Source organism: Porites lutea, chromosome 5 (genome assembly GCF_958299795.1).
Source record: "Porites lutea chromosome 5, jaPorLute2.1, whole genome shotgun sequence".
NCBI lineage: Eukaryota > Metazoa > Cnidaria > Anthozoa > Scleractinia > Poritidae > Porites > Porites lutea.
This window is the reverse complement of record NC_133205.1, coordinates 21,357,747-21,377,180: the sequence shown is the minus strand read 5'-3', so window position 1 is coordinate 21,377,180 and position 19,434 is coordinate 21,357,747. Positions and strand designations below refer to the sequence as shown.

At 39.9% G+C, this 19,434-nt stretch overlaps 2 protein-coding genes across 2 annotated transcripts in view; one reads left to right on the top strand and one right to left on the bottom strand.

Annotated features, from left to right (window-relative positions):
- Positions 1-19,434, top strand: part of LOC140936784 (ubiquitin-like modifier-activating enzyme 6) — a 44,223-nt gene that overhangs the window by 20,110 nt on the left and 4,679 nt on the right. Inside the window, exons 23-35 of the mRNA XM_073386272.1 lie at positions 42-80; positions 679-768; positions 2,737-2,817; positions 4,185-4,313; positions 4,597-4,648; positions 4,958-5,021; positions 5,847-5,916; positions 7,311-7,382; positions 14,445-14,559; positions 16,573-16,652; positions 17,591-17,704; positions 18,696-18,823; positions 19,313-19,400. Coding sequence (XP_073242373.1) covers positions 42-80; positions 679-768; positions 2,737-2,817; positions 4,185-4,313; positions 4,597-4,648; positions 4,958-5,021; positions 5,847-5,916; positions 7,311-7,382; positions 14,445-14,559; positions 16,573-16,652; positions 17,591-17,704; positions 18,696-18,823; positions 19,313-19,400 — 1,122 coding nt within the window. The remainder of the gene's footprint in view (positions 1-41; positions 81-678; positions 769-2,736; positions 2,818-4,184; positions 4,314-4,596; positions 4,649-4,957; positions 5,022-5,846; positions 5,917-7,310; positions 7,383-14,444; positions 14,560-16,572; positions 16,653-17,590; positions 17,705-18,695; positions 18,824-19,312; positions 19,401-19,434) is intronic.
- Positions 10,915-12,096, bottom strand: LOC140936636 (uncharacterized). The gene has a single exon (XM_073386132.1). The coding sequence runs from the start codon at positions 12,094-12,096 to the stop codon at positions 10,915-10,917; it is 1,182 nt and encodes a 393-aa protein (XP_073242233.1).

Below are 19,434 nucleotides of genomic sequence, written 5' to 3'. Positions count from 1 at the left end.
AACCTGGCCTATCGTAATAGTTTATAAATATTTTACAATAGGTGATTGTTCCTCATCTCACAGAATCGTATGCTAGTCAGGTAAGATATCGTTAGATTATTGGTTATATCATTTCACTATGGCAAATCAAGAAAACTGTTAATAACAATAAAATAATAATAAAATATTTATATAGCGCTTATACTTTTCAGTGCTAAAACTAAACTGTTCTGAATCGGTCTGGAAAAGGTTGACATGCGCTTCCATTTTTCTTCTGTTGTAGTCGTTAGGTTTCACCATTCTGGTCCATCAAAACTTGTACGTAATAGTGCATTTCGTGTCTTCAGCCTGCGATCGTTGAGTTGAAAATAACGAAAATGCTTTGCTTGTAGTAGAAGGTCCTTCAGCTATATTTAAGCTATGGTTAACAACCACTCCACTCAAATAGTCGAACAAATGACTTAAAATAACGTGATTAAGTACACTAAACAGTTGGCTATTTACAAGCTTGGTTGGGGACTAGAACTTGGGACTACCAAGAAACAAACTCCGATAGTATTGAGAGCAGAACTCGAGACCGGACCCTCAGAATGTATGTACGAGGCGCTCATCAGTCGTCGATATGGCTTCCCTCCCAAAAAGACAAAGAGTTATTGATTTTTTTTATTTGTAATCATTTTGTATGTGTCTCTTTTCAAGCGCGACCCGCCAGAGGAAGACGTACCCCACTGTACACTCAAGTCATTTCCAGCTGTTATAGAGCACACAATACAGTGGGCCAGGGATAAGGTAAAGCTATTAGAGAGGTTAAGCATCAAGTTTACGTCAAACGGCAAAGGCGAATTTGTTCCACGTGACCAAGTTTCCCCTTTACCTATCATTTACTGTTCATTATTTCTACACATAAATTAGTAGTCTCACGCAATTTTTTATCCACAAGAATTATTTTGAGCTGTTTTTATCTGCTCATATTCTATTTTGAGAAATTCTCAACTCGAATCTGACGTTTGTCGTTTGCCGTATACGTGAACCTTGAACTCTTTATTCGCCACTGTAGAAACGAGAAGGGGAGAAGAGCCGAAATGTGTCCCGCAATTGTTTTTGGGTTCATTACTGGGGACCCGCCGGTCAGGTTTTGGCCAGTTTTTTTCCCTGCCCTCAGTAACAGTCCCAGAAGTCTTTGTAAGAATTAACTCGGCCCAGTTTCCTTCTCGTTTCTAAAGTGGCGAATTGATACTCGTAAAGCTGTAAACCAAAGTAATTTGTCCTCTGGCCAATCACATTACACGCGGTCAGTCCTATGAACCAATCATTACTAAGAGCTAATTCATATTCATGTGGCTGGCATCAAGCGCGGGAAAATTACTGAAAAATGCGGGAAAACGCGTGCAACCGAATGGCGATTGTCTTGGTGTTCACTTTTGATTGGCGGAGAAAGTCGTACAGAGTGTTTTGTTAAACAGTCTCGAGGAATAGGCATGAGAAGTCAAAACATTCTCAAAATTAGGCAATTTCTGAACTGCACCAAGCCTCTTCTTGAGTTCGAGGGTAAGAACGACGCGGTTGTTGTTTGACCTTAAAAAGGAAACACGCGAACAAATCTTGAAAACTAAAAGTGCTAAGAGTATAGATGGTTTTCACAGTGACGTCATCAAATTGTAAAATCAAAATAACGAGGTTGTACAAATTCTCATTTACACTAGGTTGAATTTAAACAAAAAGTAAATCTTTGTACAAGTTTCCATTGCCGTAGCATGTTTCATTTCGAAATACAGCAATTTGAACTTCCGAGTTTTTACAGTGCGGGACACCAAAATGGAAATGCTGTCTCGTTGAAAAAAAGTCTCTCCTCTTGATTTTCAGCGGTATAACTATTTCAAGTATTAGAAGATATGTTTATGTGTACGTATGCTAGTTCTCGAGTAAAAAGAAAGAGCTTTTATAGAAATATTGAATTCCAGATGTTTTTGTTGATTTCCGGCGGCCATATTGGTGCACCAAAACGGTGCACCAATATGGCGTTTCCATACAAACCTCTACAAAGGTGCGTGAAACGTTTCGGCAAATAACTCAGAAACTGCGGGCCACAAAGACCTGAGACTTGGACAAATTGTTTATATATTAGTCTTTTATAGCATTTAATTTTCTTGGCTTCTTCTACTGGACAGTTTCCAATTTATTTTTTTGTTGCGTGACAGTGAAAACGATCTATAAGGATATGATTGGTTGTGCGAACAGACTCAAATGAGCAAGGTTTTTGGTTGATTTAGCTAACATGCAACGTGTCCCTAGCTGCAAAACGTTTACCGTAGAGTAATTTCCGTAACTTTGTGCAACGGAAATTGGGCTGCCGATTGAACAGTCGAAGGATGCTTATTCCGTCTCAGTGTTTTCTTTGGCGGTAGAATATTTTGAACGTTTTTACTATTGGCTGATAGAGTAAACAACGAACACTTGTGGAAACCATTTTTTAAGATCAAAGGAAACTCGCTCTATTTTAGATATCTTCAAATGAAACCCTTTTTCACATGAAAGGTTTTGCACCTGGCTTCGTTTTGAAAAAGTGAGGGTTTTGGAAACTGGGAAACGGCGTATAATTCATGTCCGTTTGGATATGAGGATTTTCTAACGGGCAATTTTTAAGAACGTAAGTTTCCTATCCTCTGTTGCTACCACTCTGGCAAGCTACTGCAAAATATTTTGGCCGTGTTTGTTTATTATATGCTTTTAAGAATCTATTTTTTCAATATCTTTTAGTTTGAAAGTTCCTTTGCTCAGAAGCCCGGACTGTACATGACATTTTGGTCAACGAATGGATCTCCTGAAAAGCTTTTGGAAGTAAGTTGAACATTATTTTTTTACACGATAAAAGTGTCTGTAGCTAGTATTTAGCATCGACTGTGGTTGTTTTCCCCCAAAGAATTCACTTTGCGTTTCATTTTAGCTTGTAAGAATTTTTTAGCGCAACTGATATTCTCGCCATTAATCTCAAAAACAAAAACAAAAACAAAACAGAAAAACACATCACCACAAAAATAACCACAGTCTTGTCTGATCAAGAGTCTGCACCTTATTAATTCTGGCAGTAAGCAGTTGAAACGTCGTGATCTTTTAGCCTGCATTTCAGACATCCCCTCGAGTCCGAAACTCCTCTCATTATGCGACTCGAAGGGATGTCTGAAATACAGGTTGCGCGATCTACATCAAAAGTGACTACAATCATACTTTATTTTTATTAACAACAGACAACTCCTCAAAACGACGGCCCTAACTTATTTCCTTAGTAATCAGAAGAAGGTCAAATTCAGCTTAGGCTGATATAAATGGAGGCCCGCGGAACGAATTTTTCAACGTATAATCAACTAATTAATTAACATTTGACTAAATAAATGACTAATTAATTACGTGCAACCTATGACTAAATATTGAAATGAATACACTATAAATGTCCTCACAGTTCAGTCAACTACTGCTGGACATATTCACATCAACTGGTAACAGAAATGCAGACTTAGACCCTTCTTAAATCTCAGAATAGATGTTTCTTTATTAAGTGATCTAATTTTCGCTACCTTACTTTTTAGTCTGAGCATAGTTGTTTAAGTGGAATGGTTATGAAGCCCGTTAGACTCCTTTGTTACATGTTTTTGTTAGCTTTCTTGGCCCTGACCGTGCACAATGTTCAATAGCATTCCTATTATTTTGAACTTTCTTACCAATGGAGACATCGCATTCATTTATTCAGTCACAATTTATGAACAAAAAACAAAGGTTTGTACATGGTCAGGGAGCTTCCAACATAAACTACAGCACCGTTGTTTTAAACTTTGATGTTTGCCGGCTTTCATAACCAGTCGCCTCTACTAACTATGGTCTGAGGAAACAGCCGACATTTCACGAAGCCACCAACGGTTTCCCCGCGAAATGACGTCTGAAGGACGAGCGCAGAAATTCTATATTGATGACGTGTCACTACCCAGATCTTGGTAGTGCTTCTGATTGGCTGAAGCAAATTTTAAACCAATCAGAAGCACTGCACAGATCTGGGTAGTGAAACGTTGTCAGCATGGAATTTCTGAGCTCGTTCCTCAGACTTGGCACAGATTTCGCGGAGAAAACTGTTAGTGGCGTCGCGAAATGTCGGTTGTTTTCTCAGGCTTCTTTCACCTTTTGCCTTTGACCTTTTCTTTCTTGTTTTCTTGTAGACACTTCAGTCTGGAAACGAGCCTGAAGGCGTGTACCGAGTTTTAAAAGTGTTTAAGCGGCGCCCTGTGGACTGGGCGGGCTGCGTCGCACAAAGCAGAATAGACTTTGAAAAGTACTACAACCACAAGGTAACAACTAAGTGGGAAAGGCGGGAACACAATACCAGAAGGCACTGTACAAAATGGCGAGAAATCAGTGTCGTTTCGTCATTGGGGCCGGCCATTTGACTTTTGAGGAGGGTATTGGTAATTTGGTTTGGGTAAGAATTTTTTTTTCCTAAATCCCTGGTGATAGATTTTTTTCCCGGGGCCATGAAACGGATGTTTCAGGCTGTCTAGTGGGAGATGGGGGAGGTGTTAGGGTGAAGAGAAGGCGTTCACCTTATACCTTTTACTTGTCAATCTTTTCCAGGCCAAACAACTACTGCATGCGTTTCCATTGGACACTAGACTCAAGGACGGATGTGAGTATATCATGATTCCCTGAAGGCATATCAGCCATTTATTTAGCCTTTCCGACAACCGTTTTTCCTCGCCAACTAGGCAGATTTCGCAAAGACAACCCAACATCCAATGATAACGCGAAAGCGGCGAAAGGGACTGAACACGACTTCGGGTGGTCAATTTGCCACCCTGTCATTGGTTAAGACGGTTTTTAGATCTGCACGCGCCGTGGTCACTGTGTACCGCGTCGTCTTTCCTAAATCTACCTAAATAACTGCAGAAATACGTCCGCCATGCATTCTTATTCTCAAAAATATTTCTTCTTGTAGCACTTTTCTGGCAGAGCCCAAAGAGACCGCCCATCCCACAGGAATTTAGCAGTAAAAATGAACTGTAAGTGTATGTTATTTCACACGCTGGTCTCCTTTGATTTGCAGCAAAACACCTTATGTTTATCTCCGACATTCTGTAATTTGAGTGATATCGAAAACAACAGTAACAACAACAACAACAACAAACGAAACAAAAAACACGGTAGCAGTTTTCACGTGGTGTAAGGGACGGACCATTAGAAAAGTTATGGGGGGCGGGTGGGGAATTTTCTAGTCGCAAAAAGTTTTTTCGTTATCAAATTCCTTGAATGAACTCTTTTAAGGTCATAGCATGAATATTTTTAGGGTTAATTGGCGTGCATTAATTTTCCCTTGCGCGAACATTTTTTTTGTACTTCGCCCCCCCCTCATAGGTTTTCTAATGGTCCGTCCCTAAATAATTGTAAAACTATAGCCTGCGAATACAGCTCAGTCTTCTCTCCTCGCTCCTCACCGCTAGGGACATTCTCCTGTGCAATGGGCCCAATGGGAAGTGAGATGAGACGGCTGTATTTGCAGGCTAGTTAAGTGCCAAGTGAAGCCATTGTTGTACGTGTTCTCTCTGTTACTGCCAAAAACGGCAAGCAACAAAAAAATAGAGGCTAGTTGTTACGACACAAGTTTAAAACACGAGGCACAGCAACTGCGAGTTTATTGAACGGCTTAAAATTTTTTTCTTCTAGATTCATGCATTTCTCAAATACATCTTATTTAATTTATTTCTCCCGAGAAAATCAGAAATAGAAACTCCATCGTGTTTTATCAGATTTAAACACACGAGTTGAAATTCTAATTCCCTCTGTATTCTCTTCATGAAGTATAAATGCTTTTTTTAATTCCATTTTAGGCATATGCTTTTCGTGAAAAGTAGCAGCAAACTGTTTGCCGATATTTATGGAATCAAATACACAAAAGAGGTTCGTCATACTAAAGCTTGGTTCCTAAATAATCATGTAAATGAACCGAATTCACCACTTTCGGATTGTCCATAATATACGTTCCCCCCCCCCCCCCCCCCAAATTTTGTAGTAATCAATTTCTCGTGGGACGACTATAATTTTGAAAATACGAAACATGTATGCAAAATTTGGGGAGGGGGGTATAAACAAAGTGTATTCAGTGGACAATTCGAAAGTGCATGTTAGGTCGTCTTAAAATGTATTCGGGCGTTAAAGACAATCTTATGGGAACATCTCTAATGCGAAACGGGACGATCCGGACGATTGCTGGGCGATAGCAATCACCTGGATTGAACTTTGGTCTATTTACAGGCTGGTTTTCATATAATGGTTCTGATCTTACCTGTATCGCTCCAATCGAAAAAAATCTGTTCAGTCAATTAAGGCGATTATATGGACTGAAACACCTCTGATGTAATCACGGATGAACCTGACTATTGGGGTGCTCGTTTATATCCTGGATAGGCAGAAGTCTATGTAAAAACTAGTTGGATCATTATACGTGTCTAGGAAACTGCCCACGTACCCCTCCACTAAGCCAACATTTTGCCCTAATTGGTAAGTAAGTGTTAATGTTGGTTTAGGGGAGGGGCAGGGAGGGGCAGGGAGGGGTAGGTGGGCAGTCTTCCAGAAACGTTTAATGATTCGACTAGTTTCCATTTAATCGTGCGGTGGTCTCGATTGCCCAAGTCGCCTCAACTCTCAAAATGGGTTCAGAAAACATCTGACGCAATGAGGCTTCCGGGGGCAATCGCTTGGAAAGATGGAAGTCTTGTTTCCATTTAATCCTTCGTATGGTCTCGATCGTCACAATTGGCCCGAAAAACTCCAGGCACTCGAGATTACTCGGACGATTCTATGGAAACTAGACTCGAATTCTCGTGTGAGTGTTCCAGTGAGAAGAATATCGTGTGTCAGTTGAATTTCCCCTTTTCACCCTTGCGTTTTCTTGGAATATGTAAACGTGGATCGTACTCATTTCTTTAGCTGTTTACCCTGCGAGCTTTGGCTACATTTTTGCGGTGTGAATTGGCGCGCTAAAAGTTAGCCTGCGCGGGGCCCGTTCTCTCTTGCGCCTACTTTACGTTCATGCATCTGTTTCGTAGGCTAATGTCTGGCTTGTGTTCAAATCCATCAACCGCATGAAACCAATTAACCTATTATCAGAATAAAAACTCGTGCAACTGAAATTCTCTAGTTCTCGAAATGCCAACGGGATCACTTACTCCTGCCTTTGGCCAAAATATCTTAATGTAAAGGTAGTTTTAGGTATCGTGGCGCAAAAAGACACTTGAAACACCTCTGGCGGTCCATCCGAGAATGCTCATGAAGTTTTCCATTTCTTCAAACAGGATTTGACTGATAATAGCATTGTTAAAACACTTGAGAGTATACAAGTTCCAGTGTTCAAACCAAGCTCAAAGGTAGGTAATCTTACTTCTATACACTCGTAGATTGTACCTAGAAAGACAGGGTATTGGTTGTGTGAGGGTCAATCAGTGGCAAAAGTAGTTGACATTTTTGTCTAAAACGCGCGCTTTTATCAACAGTTTCATTTATGCATCATACAAGTCTGTTTAAACGCTGTAGTCACTCAGTTCCGAATCAATGTTGTTTGAAGTTGAACAAAGACGTGATGGTTTAAAATGCAACATTGGTTTGGGGGGAGGGGTGGTGGTACACTGACACGGGGGAGGGGATAGATATGTCTACTATGCAAAAAGGGGTCGTTTTATGGAAGTGCCTCAACACTTGTCCCTTATTTCGGTTACAAGGAAACTCTTACTGGTTAGTATATTGCGGGTGCGATCGTTTTCGAACCGCACCCTTTTTCATTTGTCAAATACTGTTTAAAAAGCGAGTAGGAGTGTATTATCAGGTTCAAATACTCGAGGCGAACGGCTTCAAAATCTCTGATATAGATCAACTCATTCTTGCACTAATATTTATATTCGGCGTTACTTTGGTCTTAAAAAATTGGACGTAAAGTTTAGCCGTGTCTCTATCAGATATAAAGACACTCCGTAAACAGATCAGAATTTTTTTTGTTTTTTCGTTTTGAAGTTTTAGCGGCTCGTTTATTTGACTTCAAATACACACTACACTAATCAACATGTACTTGTCACAATTTTGTGTCCTCCACGATCTGTTCGAAAGCCAGCTGTCTATAAAATCCTTCGGTTCGCAATGTTAGCGGTTGTGTCATAACTACATTTCTATTTTATGTCTTCCTTCGTTAATCTCGGGTCTCACTGGCTGTCTTCAGAAACAACTCCAGCAGAGCGCTTGACGAAACTTAGGAAGTCGTAGCACGTACACCACTGGATTGATAAAAAAGTGAGAAGAGCTGATGACTACAAAAATGTAATATGTATTGAGAGACATGGAAATCTCTTTAACCGAGTATAAGTAGTTCACGATGATTAAAGGTAACCACGTGATGAAAGGAAAAATCGACACAAACAACAAGGTGTTTGTTAAGCGTTGGTTTTGAATGGCTCTGTTTGGCAAATGTGAAGATGGATTACTGCGCCCTTGAACCTTCCTCCAAATGGCGATGTTGCAGCCGGAAAGGATAAACAATAGCGTGAAGGTGTATAAAGTCCAGAAATAAATGGCAAGTTTGTGAGAAGTCATGTCATATGAAAGATTTACAAGCAGGGAAATAACGGCAGCCACTGTCCAAACTATAAAAATAGCGATACGATAAACTCGTATGGACAATGTTCTGTGTTTCAGTGGCCAGTAAACAGCGTACAGCCTCTCAAATGATATCGAGGCTACAGATATTAGCGAGGCCTGAGAGAAAATGACGTCGACAATTGCGAAGGAAATGTGCCAAGTTATCTCTACCTTAGCATCCCATAACCCAAACTGATTTCCTACGTAAAAGTAAATGTAACTTGGTAGTGACAGAGCTCCTATCATTAGGTCTGCACACGCCATACTGAAGACAAAAAACAAGCATCTTTTACGAAGCTTCTTGGTCACCGCGAAAAGGAAAAGTGAGAGCACGTTCGATGCTACTATTAAAGCAGCCTCAGTTGCCAACACGCTGCAAAATGCCACTCCTTCGACCTTCGAAGGAAACAATTTGTCTGAAGACGCCGAAGATGAGTTGTCTGGGCGAATGATAGCTGAAGTGTTGTTCATTTCTTGGTTTAACGTTAACACCCATAAACTTTTTATAAGGAGAACTGTAAAGAATAAATTACGTATAAACCACAAGCGCTAACTGACACCACACTCACAACTAATAAGAAAACCATCTGCGTCTATTTTTCAATACAGAGTATTTCCCTAAAATGATTAATTTAGGTCGGCGTCGCTAATCATCTCTCAGTATCCCGCTATTCGTGTTTTAACGTTGCTGCAAAAATTACCATATAAAGTATTTTGATGGTCTCACAATTGTCACATTTTTGCTTGGGTCTTTTGGAAGATTCATTTTTTCTATTATTTCTTGTGTTTAAAGTCCAGTCTTTTGGCTTACTTACGAATCGTTTTTGGCTACTGACCGTTTTCAAAGTCTATCCGTTCTTTGAGCCTTCGAAAACTATTTGATCCATGTGAAATTCTTCGTCCAGATTTGTTTGTCGTTAATCGCCATTTTAGATCATGCACAGACGTCATACCGTCCATCGGGAAATTAACGGGAAGCTCAAAAGCCCGAATAGAGTCGCATTATTGCTGTTTTATTAATACAGAGATTAAGAGTCACATTTATCTCAAACGGCAAACGTGAATTTGTACCACGTGACTAAGTTTCCCCCTTAATTGTCGTTTACTGTTTATTACTTCTACACAAAAATAAGTAGTTTCACGCCAGTTTTATCCATATTAATTGTAAAACAGTTTTTATCTGCTCATTTTCTATTCTAAGAAATTCTCAACTTCAAACTGACGTTGCCTTTTGTCGTTGAACGTGACTCTTAGGCGTTTTCCTTTCAACACAAAATTCCGGAAAGTTCGGTTGGTACATCAGATGGAACAGTTTGGTCCGACCGGAATATCCGGGACCAGCTTTGAAGGTGGTCTACTTTGACCGGTCTGGTCATCTCGGTCGGTGGGACCGAAATGTCCCTTTCCATTTGACAAAATTTTTGTCCCCAGTACTCCTCTTTTGTATCATACAAACGTGAACGTGGATGATGATGATGATGATGATGATGAGGAGGAGGAGGAGGAGGAGGAGGAGGAGGAGGACGTAGTTCTTGGAAAAGTGTAGACCATGTAGCTTTTGCAGCACAGTTTCCTAGGCGACCGAATGCTTTGGAATAGTCAGCTAACACAGCCATATTAACTTCTCCTTGTTGCATAGCCGGAAGGATGTCATCCCTCGTAGCTAGTGGCACTGTGCTGGTATTGTGTCCTTTCCTGTAAGCGCTTAGGGTTTCTTTAAGAACTTCCCCCGAAGAATGTGATAGAACATCAGCCTTCTGACTTCTTCTGGCGATCTGCTGCCATGTTGACAAATTTAAACGGGAGATTGTCCGGCCCGCAATAGCAATCTGATCGCAATTTCTTTGTCTCCTGTAAACCACTGAACAGGAGATCGGCCGTAGATGGAAGGAAGTATCACCGTCCTCGGGAAAAGAGTTAATCAACTAAAGAAGAGCTTCAGCTGATTTTAAAGTGGCGCCAATGGATCGCTCCGGGATAGACGCAAAGTAGGTATTCAACTCGGTAGGGTCGAAAGTTCGCGGATGCGGCCTGGGGTGTAGAATTCTATGGATGACTTGCCACACCTGTTTTGGTGTCGTAGGCGAAAGTGCTTTGTGTTAAAAGTTGCTCTTGGTTGGATTCCCCATTCTGTAGCCAAAAATTCAGTGCGGAATCTGGATTTCCTTGTATGGGGCGATTCTTTGAGCTCTTAATGGTTCATTGAAATTTTAAATTCTGCTAGTACGTTGTAACTGGTCAAGGTAATAAGTTAATAAGTAATAAGTAATAAGTTTAAATTGTAAGTTTTGCGAGCGTTGCGCAATTCAAATGTAATAATTTAAGGTTCATTCCCGGAGTATGGTTGCTGCACTTGCCGACGAGATGCCAGCTGATAACACTCGTGTTCTTATCAACATGTACTTGCCACAATTTCGTGTCTTCTACGATCTGTTCGAAAGCCAGCTGTCGATTAAAGCCTTCGGTTCGCAATGTTAACGGTTGTGTCGTAATGCCATCTCTATTATGTCTTCCGTCGTTAACTTCCCTTAATGGCTGTCGTCTAAAACAGCACCAGCCGAACGCGTGGCGAAACTCAGGAATTCGTAGCACGTACACCACTGGGTTGATAAAATAGTGAGAAGAATTGATAATAACAAAAATGTAATATGTATTGAGAGACATGGAAACAACTTCAAGCGAGTAGAAGTAGTTGACGATGATCAAAGGCAACCACGTCAGCAAAGGAAAAATCGACACAAACAACAAGGTGTTTGTTAAACGTTGGTTTTGAATGGCTCTGTTTTGCAAATGTGAAGCTGGATTACTGCGCCGTTGAACCTTCCTCCAAATGGCGATGTTGCAGCCGCAGAGGATTAACAGTAGCGTGAAGGCATATGAAATCCAAAAATGAATGGAAACCTTGTGAGAAATTATGAAATATGAAAGGTTGACGAGCGCGGAAATAAGGGCAGCCAGCGACCAAACTATAAAAATAGCCAGGCGATAAAGTCGCACCGACAATGTTCGGTGTTTCAGTGGCCAGTAAACAGCGTACAGCCTCTCAAATGATATCGAGGCTGCAGATATTAGCGAGGCCTGAGAGAAAATGACTTCAACGGCAACGAAGAATATGTCCAAAGATAGTTCTACGTTTGCTTCCCACAACATAAACTGATCTCCCACGTAAAGGTAAATGTAACCCGGTAGCGACAGAGTTCCTATCATCAAGTCAGCACACGCCATACTGCAGACTAGAAACAAGCTCCTCTTACGAAGCTTCTTCGTCACCGCGAATAGGAAAAGTGTGAGTAAGTTTGATGCGACTATTAAAGCAGCCTCTGTCGCCAAAACGCTGCAAAATGCCACTCCTTCGACCTTTGAAGGGAACAACTCGACTGGAGATGTTGGAGATGAGTTGTTTGGGCGAATGGTCGCTGAGGTGTTGTTCATTTCTTGGTTTAACGTTAACACCATTAAGGAGAACTGTAAGGAATAAACCACAAGTGCTGATAGACACCACACGCAGAACTAATAAGAAAACTCCATCTGCGTCGCGTTTTCAATTTGTTTTTCTCGAAATGACAGTTATTGTAATTAGGTTTTCTCCTATGGACTTTCGTTATGTTCATGAACAATAAATAGTGTTTAAAGTTGACAGAATTATTCTTAGAGTGCGTAGTTTACCATAAAAAAAGAAAAGAAAAAAGAAAAAGAAAACAGGTCTTACGGGGATAGCCCCTTCATTAGTGTGTTAACACGAGTCCGTTACCAAATGGATGGGATCCGATACTTGTTTGGGAGCGAACCATTTTCGTCCACATTGGACCGTTCCATTAGGAGGGTCTGTTCACACAGGATCGGTTTGACTTTTTAGTACGCGAATGGATCAAAATGAGTAAAGCGCCAGTTTCTACTGGCGCAGAATACACGTTTCCAGATTTCACCTTGGCCGCTGATGATAACAAATTTATCAAATCAGATAAGTCGTACAGCTGGACGCACAATCCATTATCTCCTCTCCTGAAAATTATAGCAGATTACAAAGCCGATAAGACTCCAAACGAAAAAGATCGGGAAAGAGTGAAGGAGTTGAAATATGGAGATATTATTGTACAGTTTCAGTTTTCGTCAAAATATGGCACTGAGCACGAAAAATTTAGTACTTAGGAATTCTAAATTTCGCTGGCCTGGTAGTAGCGCGAAATAAACCAGTCAAGGTGTTTACTCGGTGCCAGACCCATTTGGAGTCGGAACGGTTCCAAAATAGAACCCGCTTTTTTGCAGGTCCAAAAATCGGATCCTATTGGGAACGGATAAACAAAAGGCGTATTAGTCTCGGTTCTTTTTGGATCGGATCCATTTGGAATCAGCTCTGTCTTAATATAGCTTTCAAGGGCCTGTTCGATTGACCGTATTCCGCAATAAGAATAAATTGAATAAACTCTACAATTAATTTGTTTTGGCTTTCATTGTTTTGCAATATTTATAAAAAAATTCTGATCTATGTTAAGCTTAAATGGTTGAAAATCACGGTAGAAGAGAATTGTAACAAAACTCGGGCGCATTTTCTTATTCTGGAATAAGATTAATCGAACGCACCCTAAGTAGAGCCCCCCCCCCCCCCCAAAAAAAAAAAAAAAAAAAACTTGAACGTCCTTGCGTTGCCAATAAGGTCATTAATAACTCCGGCTGCTAGCCTGGTGGACCTTGCAGTCGTCTTCAGTTTTCCTTTGTTTCATGCAAAAAAGATACTTCTGCCTAATGACGTTTCTAATCGTCTTTCAGTATCCTGCTGTTCTTGTTTCAAATATTGCATAAATTACAATTTAAAATATCATTCTTGACACTCATAACGTCACATTTTCTTCCAGGGTCATTTTGTCAACAGTACTTTTTTCTACTAACCCTAATGGGTCAGGTCCGGTCTTACGGATTTTGTTTTGGTCTAACTGAGAGCCTAGCCTGATTCTCAGACGTCCGAGGTCGCTTCGAAAGGGACCGCGAACGACCTCGGACGTCTGAGAATCAGGCTAACTGAGAGCCCTAAAAAGAAAATGTTCACTCCATAAAGGCCACTAATATGGTATTTTAAAATGTACGAATGAAAAGATGGGAATGTTCATTCACGCAAGTGCTGCACGAAAATCAACAGAATGAATGAGCGGATTCTTCCTAACAAACCAGTCAATTTTGTTGTGTTAATTGATAATTTCATCAGATATTCTGCAAAAATGTAGTAAACACGCGATCTTGACTGTAAACTCAGCAAACGGAGTGCACCTTTGCGTGCTCGGTAATTACCGGGACTTCCGGGGGTGGGTGTACTCAACAAAGTTTCATTCGGGAAGGCTCTGCCCCAAGGTCCAACCCCTTACCTTTTCATATACCGTCTTTGATAGAAAATGTACCCTTTTCGTTTACCATCTATTGGTGACCCTTTTACATAACTAGTTAAGAACTTTACATTACCCTCTAATACTGTAAATGACTGTATTATGAATATGAATAAATCACAAAACCAAAAGGTTTTCTCGACCACTTTACAGCCATCAAAAGCATCTTTTAGCTCTTTTGGGCCTTTTTACAGACCGAAGTGACTGATTTCTCTACCCTTTCAAATACCTGAAACCTGAAAATGATACTCCCTTCGGGCGGAGCCTCCCCGACTATCCATTATAGGGAATACCACCCCCGCCCCCACCCCCTCGGCTGGGACTTTTGAGAAACAGGCATCCTGTATATTTGACTGGATTATTTTCGTTTCCTGTGATGGGGTTTAAGACGCTTAAATAAATAAATTCTAATGTTGCTTTACTTTTCAGGAAATTGAAACCGATGAAACAGCCCAAAAATCCGCTCAAGCACCTTCTTTTGACGTAAATAATTTAATAGCAGTTCTCAAAGCTTTAATAGCAAGCGGAATCAAATCTAGCACAGGTAGGGAATAACACAGTTTTTTTTATGATATTTACTTATCGTTTCTTATATCCTACTGCCACATTTCAGCTTTGTTGTAACTTCAAACATAAATAGTAGCAAGTTTTATCGATTGTAATTTTTTTTTAAAAATAATGTATAATTTTAACATAATCTCAAGTGGATATTAAACTGGCGAAAGGGATCACTCGGCGTCCCTCTACGAGAACAACATTTTTTACTATTTGTGTTGTGCAACAAGTATTCCCTTTTTTTTTTTTTTTTTTTTTTTTTCAATTTATTTTAATTCATTTGCTATTCCAAAGTACAACAATTACAACAATTACAATTATTATCACAAAGCATACATGCACAAACTTACTACACACCTAAGCACACGTGCAATTCCACAATTACACACAAGGTAATGCCTACTGTTATTAACAAGTGCTATTCAAAAAAGAAGAAACTAATCATTTTTTCAAAAGAAGAAAAACTACCTAGATTACAAAGTCCATTTGTCCATTAATTTTTGTAAATTCTTATTCTTAGTGAAAATATATTTTTCTATTTCATATTTACCGTTTATTCTAACTATAAAACTGTTTATGGTTGGGAGTAGTTCATTCCTTCTGCAACTCCATAAATATATTTTCCCTATAAGTATCAGATAATTAAGCAAGGGGCATTCAGAAGATAAAAAGCCGATCCAAATTTCCTTTAATGTTAGGTGAACTAGTTGTTTTCGCAACCCAAAATAATATGATTCAACACATTTCCAAAATGAATTCAAATAAGGGCAATCCCAAAAGAAATGTCTAATAGTTTCTGATTCCCTTTTGCAAAAAGAGCACAAGTTGTCTGTCCTGTACCCAATCTTGAACAACTTTGAGTTGGTAAAAAGTATAGAATTAAGTATTTTAAATTGAAAGGCTTTGACATAAGGTTCAAACGCGATAGAATGGGGCAAGAGAAATGCCTTTCTGAGATCGTCATTAGATAGATTAAAATCCAGCTTCAGTTTTTGTGCATAATTTGGGAGACAAGCCTTCTTTTTGATCAAAAAAGGATAATAATCTTTTGATTTCTTTTTTGCTATGTCGAAAACGCCGCCATTGATTTTAAAGGAAGGTATTGCATTAAAGGTACTCGAATCCGAGCGATTAAGAACTCTTAAGTTAGTTGGTATTGAATGTCTCATACTAGTCCATTCAAGGAAGTTTGTCTTTTTAACATTTTTTGCAATCTGTTCGTAGGATTCCTATTGCTGAGATCAAAATGTAGGTTTCCTATTTCCCAGATACCAATGTCGTAATATTTCTTGTAGAAAAAGGGCTTGTCGTCTATTCTAAAGTCTCGATTATTCCAAATTACATAATGCCAATCGTTATTAAGAGCATTATCTTCTCGGAGTTCCGACCTTTGTTCTTCCGATAGTTTTGGAATATTTAAACTATTTAGAAATGCCTCTATGGAATCCGTAGCCTCTACAGAGTCCTTAGTTTTGTATAGGTTTTGATAAAATCGTTTTTGTTCGGCGAGTATCCGATACGGGTCTGTAGTTATTGAACCACTTATTAACAATTTTCGGATATGTTTTTTGACATGGTTTCTCTTTTCTAGATTTAAAAAGTATTTAGTACTCCTTTCACCATACTCATGCCAACGTGCTCTTGCCCGTATGACGATTCCTTTTACTTTTTCCTCATAGAAAAGTTCTAATTTTTCTTTGATTTCATCTAATCACAATCTATTTGAGGCACTAGGGTCATTTTCAAACAGCCTGTTAGCATCTTTAAGTTCTTGTTGAATCCGCTGCTCTTTCTCATATTTAAGTTTGGCTTTTTCTTTGGAGTAGCTAATGGCGTGCAATCTAATATTGTATGTGTGCAACAAGTATTGCTACTCTATCGCCTCCCTTTCCTCTAAATTGAAAGGACTTCTTACCCTTTTTTATTTTTCTATTTTTCTTACTTTTTTTTCTCTTTACGTTTCGGATATAACAATGCCTAACGTGTTTCATATCCTCCTTAGATGTGTTACCGATGTTTCCGCAAGAATTTGAGAAAGACGATGATTCGAATGGCCACATCGACTTCATCACCTCTGCTTCAGTAAGATTACAGTAATATAACACCCCTATCAGACATGTTCTAACCCTTCCCGCCCCCACCCCTTGGAATACATTTTTTCAGTATGTAGCTCAGCGGTACCACTTTACTTAGGCCCCGTCCACACTTATCCGGATATTTTTTCCGTTTTAGCCTTCCGTCCACACGGTTTCGGCGGTGGTGGGCAACGAAAACGCAGGTTTTTGAAAACGGTTGCCAGAGTGGAGGTTTTTGAAAATGCCGGCTTATAAGGAAGTGTTGGAATACGATGATGCCATACATAATTTAGACTTTCTCAAAGTCCTTCGCTTTCGTTTCCGGTTCCGGTAGTAGACTCCAGCGCGAAGGACGAGCTCCCGCTCTCTCGCTCGCCTTGCCACCTTAAACAATAATTACTAGCTCGAGCTTTGCGCTCGTGAAAAATTTTGAGCTCGACTTATAGGCAAGTCTATACATAATACAGCCCATTGAAGATTCTCTGTAAGGGATGCTATCGTTTTTCCACTGTTTTAGCGTTTTCTTGTGGACGGGCGATACGATTCGAATCGCGTGGACACGTTTTTTACCATCGAAATTGGATGAAAACATTGTCCTTTTCAGAAGCATCTGGATCCATGTGGACGAGTCCTTAACGAATGAAATGGTTCTACCTCGCCTACCTCTTTTGTTTTTGTTTTATCTCTATGGTTCGCTGGTCTTAAAACTAAATGATGTGAGCGAGAAGCAGGGGCGTACTTATAAAGCAAGTTGCCTTTTCTCAAGACGATAAGACTAAACTTATTTTAGCCCTCGAGTTTTAGCAAGTAGAATGAAAATCTGATTCTTTTCTACCCTTTTCGAGAACTTCATGTTTTACCACTTAGTGAACATTAAAGAAATTATCCCGATACATTGTGTAGTACCCTTCTTAATCAAGATACCTTCTCGATTGTTCACTACAGAATCTCCGTGCTACTATGTACAGTATAGAGAACGCAGACAGGTTAAAAACCAAGAAAATCGCTGGCAAAATAGTTCCTGCTATCGCTACAACAACTGCAGCTGTAGCTGGTTTGGTGAGATTCTCTTGTGGAGATTATTTTAACTCTTTCAATTTGTCTACTGTAGACTAATTTTGTTAAATTTGATTGCTAAGCCAATGCTGTCGGTTTACAATGGAACCTCCATATAACGAAGGGCCAAGGGACTGGCAAAATGTGTTCGACATAACGAAGTTCGTTATATCGAGGTTCTTTGTCATACATTTTACTATCGCTGGGGTAATGAAAATCGTTCGTTATATCGAGGTTCCAAAGTACTTTCTTCTTCCCAAACGGGTTCGAGGTGTTTGCACCTTATCCCTAAACGGCTGGATTTCTTTTGCTGTTAAGAGCGTTTTTACGTAATTTGCTGTGTGCGCGGTATTTGAAAGCTTTTGCTGAAACGCGAAAATTCAAAGTGGGAAGTAGCCTGTTCCAGGCTCTCAGATAGTGGGGAAGACGCAAAAGAAAAAGGCACGCGAAAAGTTGGCGGGGCGGGAAAAAGGAAAAAGGGGCGGGAAAAAGGAAACGGAAGTTTCCTCCCGTTTTATTTTCGTGTTTGCGCTTTCTCAATTCAGCGGAACCGACTATCTCGGAGCCTGGAACAGGCTAAGTGGGAAGCCAATTGAAAACATTTTCGGTACTACCTTTCAGGCTATAGAGCGTTTGGAGCATTATACGTTTCTGGGAAACTGCCCCCTACCCCTCTCCTAAGCCAACATTTTGCCCCAAGTGAGAAGTAAGTGTTAATGTTGGCTTAAGGGAGGGGTAGGTGGGTAGTTTCCCAGAAACGTATAATTATCCGAACGTTGTTACATGACGTCACGTCCGCCTTATTTGCGTTCTAAAACAATAAAACGGCAGTCATATTGGTGTTCCAAACCAGTCCTATTGGAGTTGAACCTCTTTGTTGTGGAAAAACTTTCTTTTGTTCCATTAAATTTGCATAAATGCTGGCCAATTGAGCAAATCTTAATACTCTACCCTTGTACAATACTTTCGGTATTAATTTTTGTCCCTGTCATAGGTCACCATTGAACTCATCAAAGTAGTGATGAAGAGTCCAGCTGAGGACTACAAGAATTGTTTCATGAATTTGGCGCTTCCTTACGTCATCTTCTCACAACCAGGCCCCCCTGAGGTAACAGTCATAAGGTAAGCAGATCACTTGTCATTCGAGGGAACTCAGTGTCAATTGAGAAGTGGTGGTTTAAAGTGAGAGTTAAAATCGAGACATTTTTTGAAGATTTGTTTTAGCATTTTGCAATAAACAACTACTGAACTTCGTTTGAGTAACAGTCCAAAATCATGATTAGCTAAATGTGCAATCCTTTTACTTCTAAACGCGCATTAAACGAGTACGGACCTTAATGGCACTTCATTTGCACATTCCACTTAAAAAATGACCGATGTTCATGAGAAAAAGATTTTGGTGATGTTGAGATAACATTTACGTAGTTGAGAGAAAAACATTCAGGCGATTCATGCCTCGTTTGGCTTCTCGAGTTTTTTCTTTTGGTTCGTCCCTCTATTAGTCTATCAGCCCGGATGTCCTGTGGGTGATAAAAGTTTACTTATTGTGTTGTAAAGAAAAAAAAAACAATAACAAGTGAAATTTAGCTCTCTCTTTTGTTTTCCCTGAAGGAAGGGACTCTCTTTCTCAAACTGGGATAAATGGGTGGTACAAGGAACTCCAGATTTTAAACTGAAGGACTTAATGAGCTTCTTCAAGGTAGGTGTTTAGTATTGTAAGCAAAGATCCGATG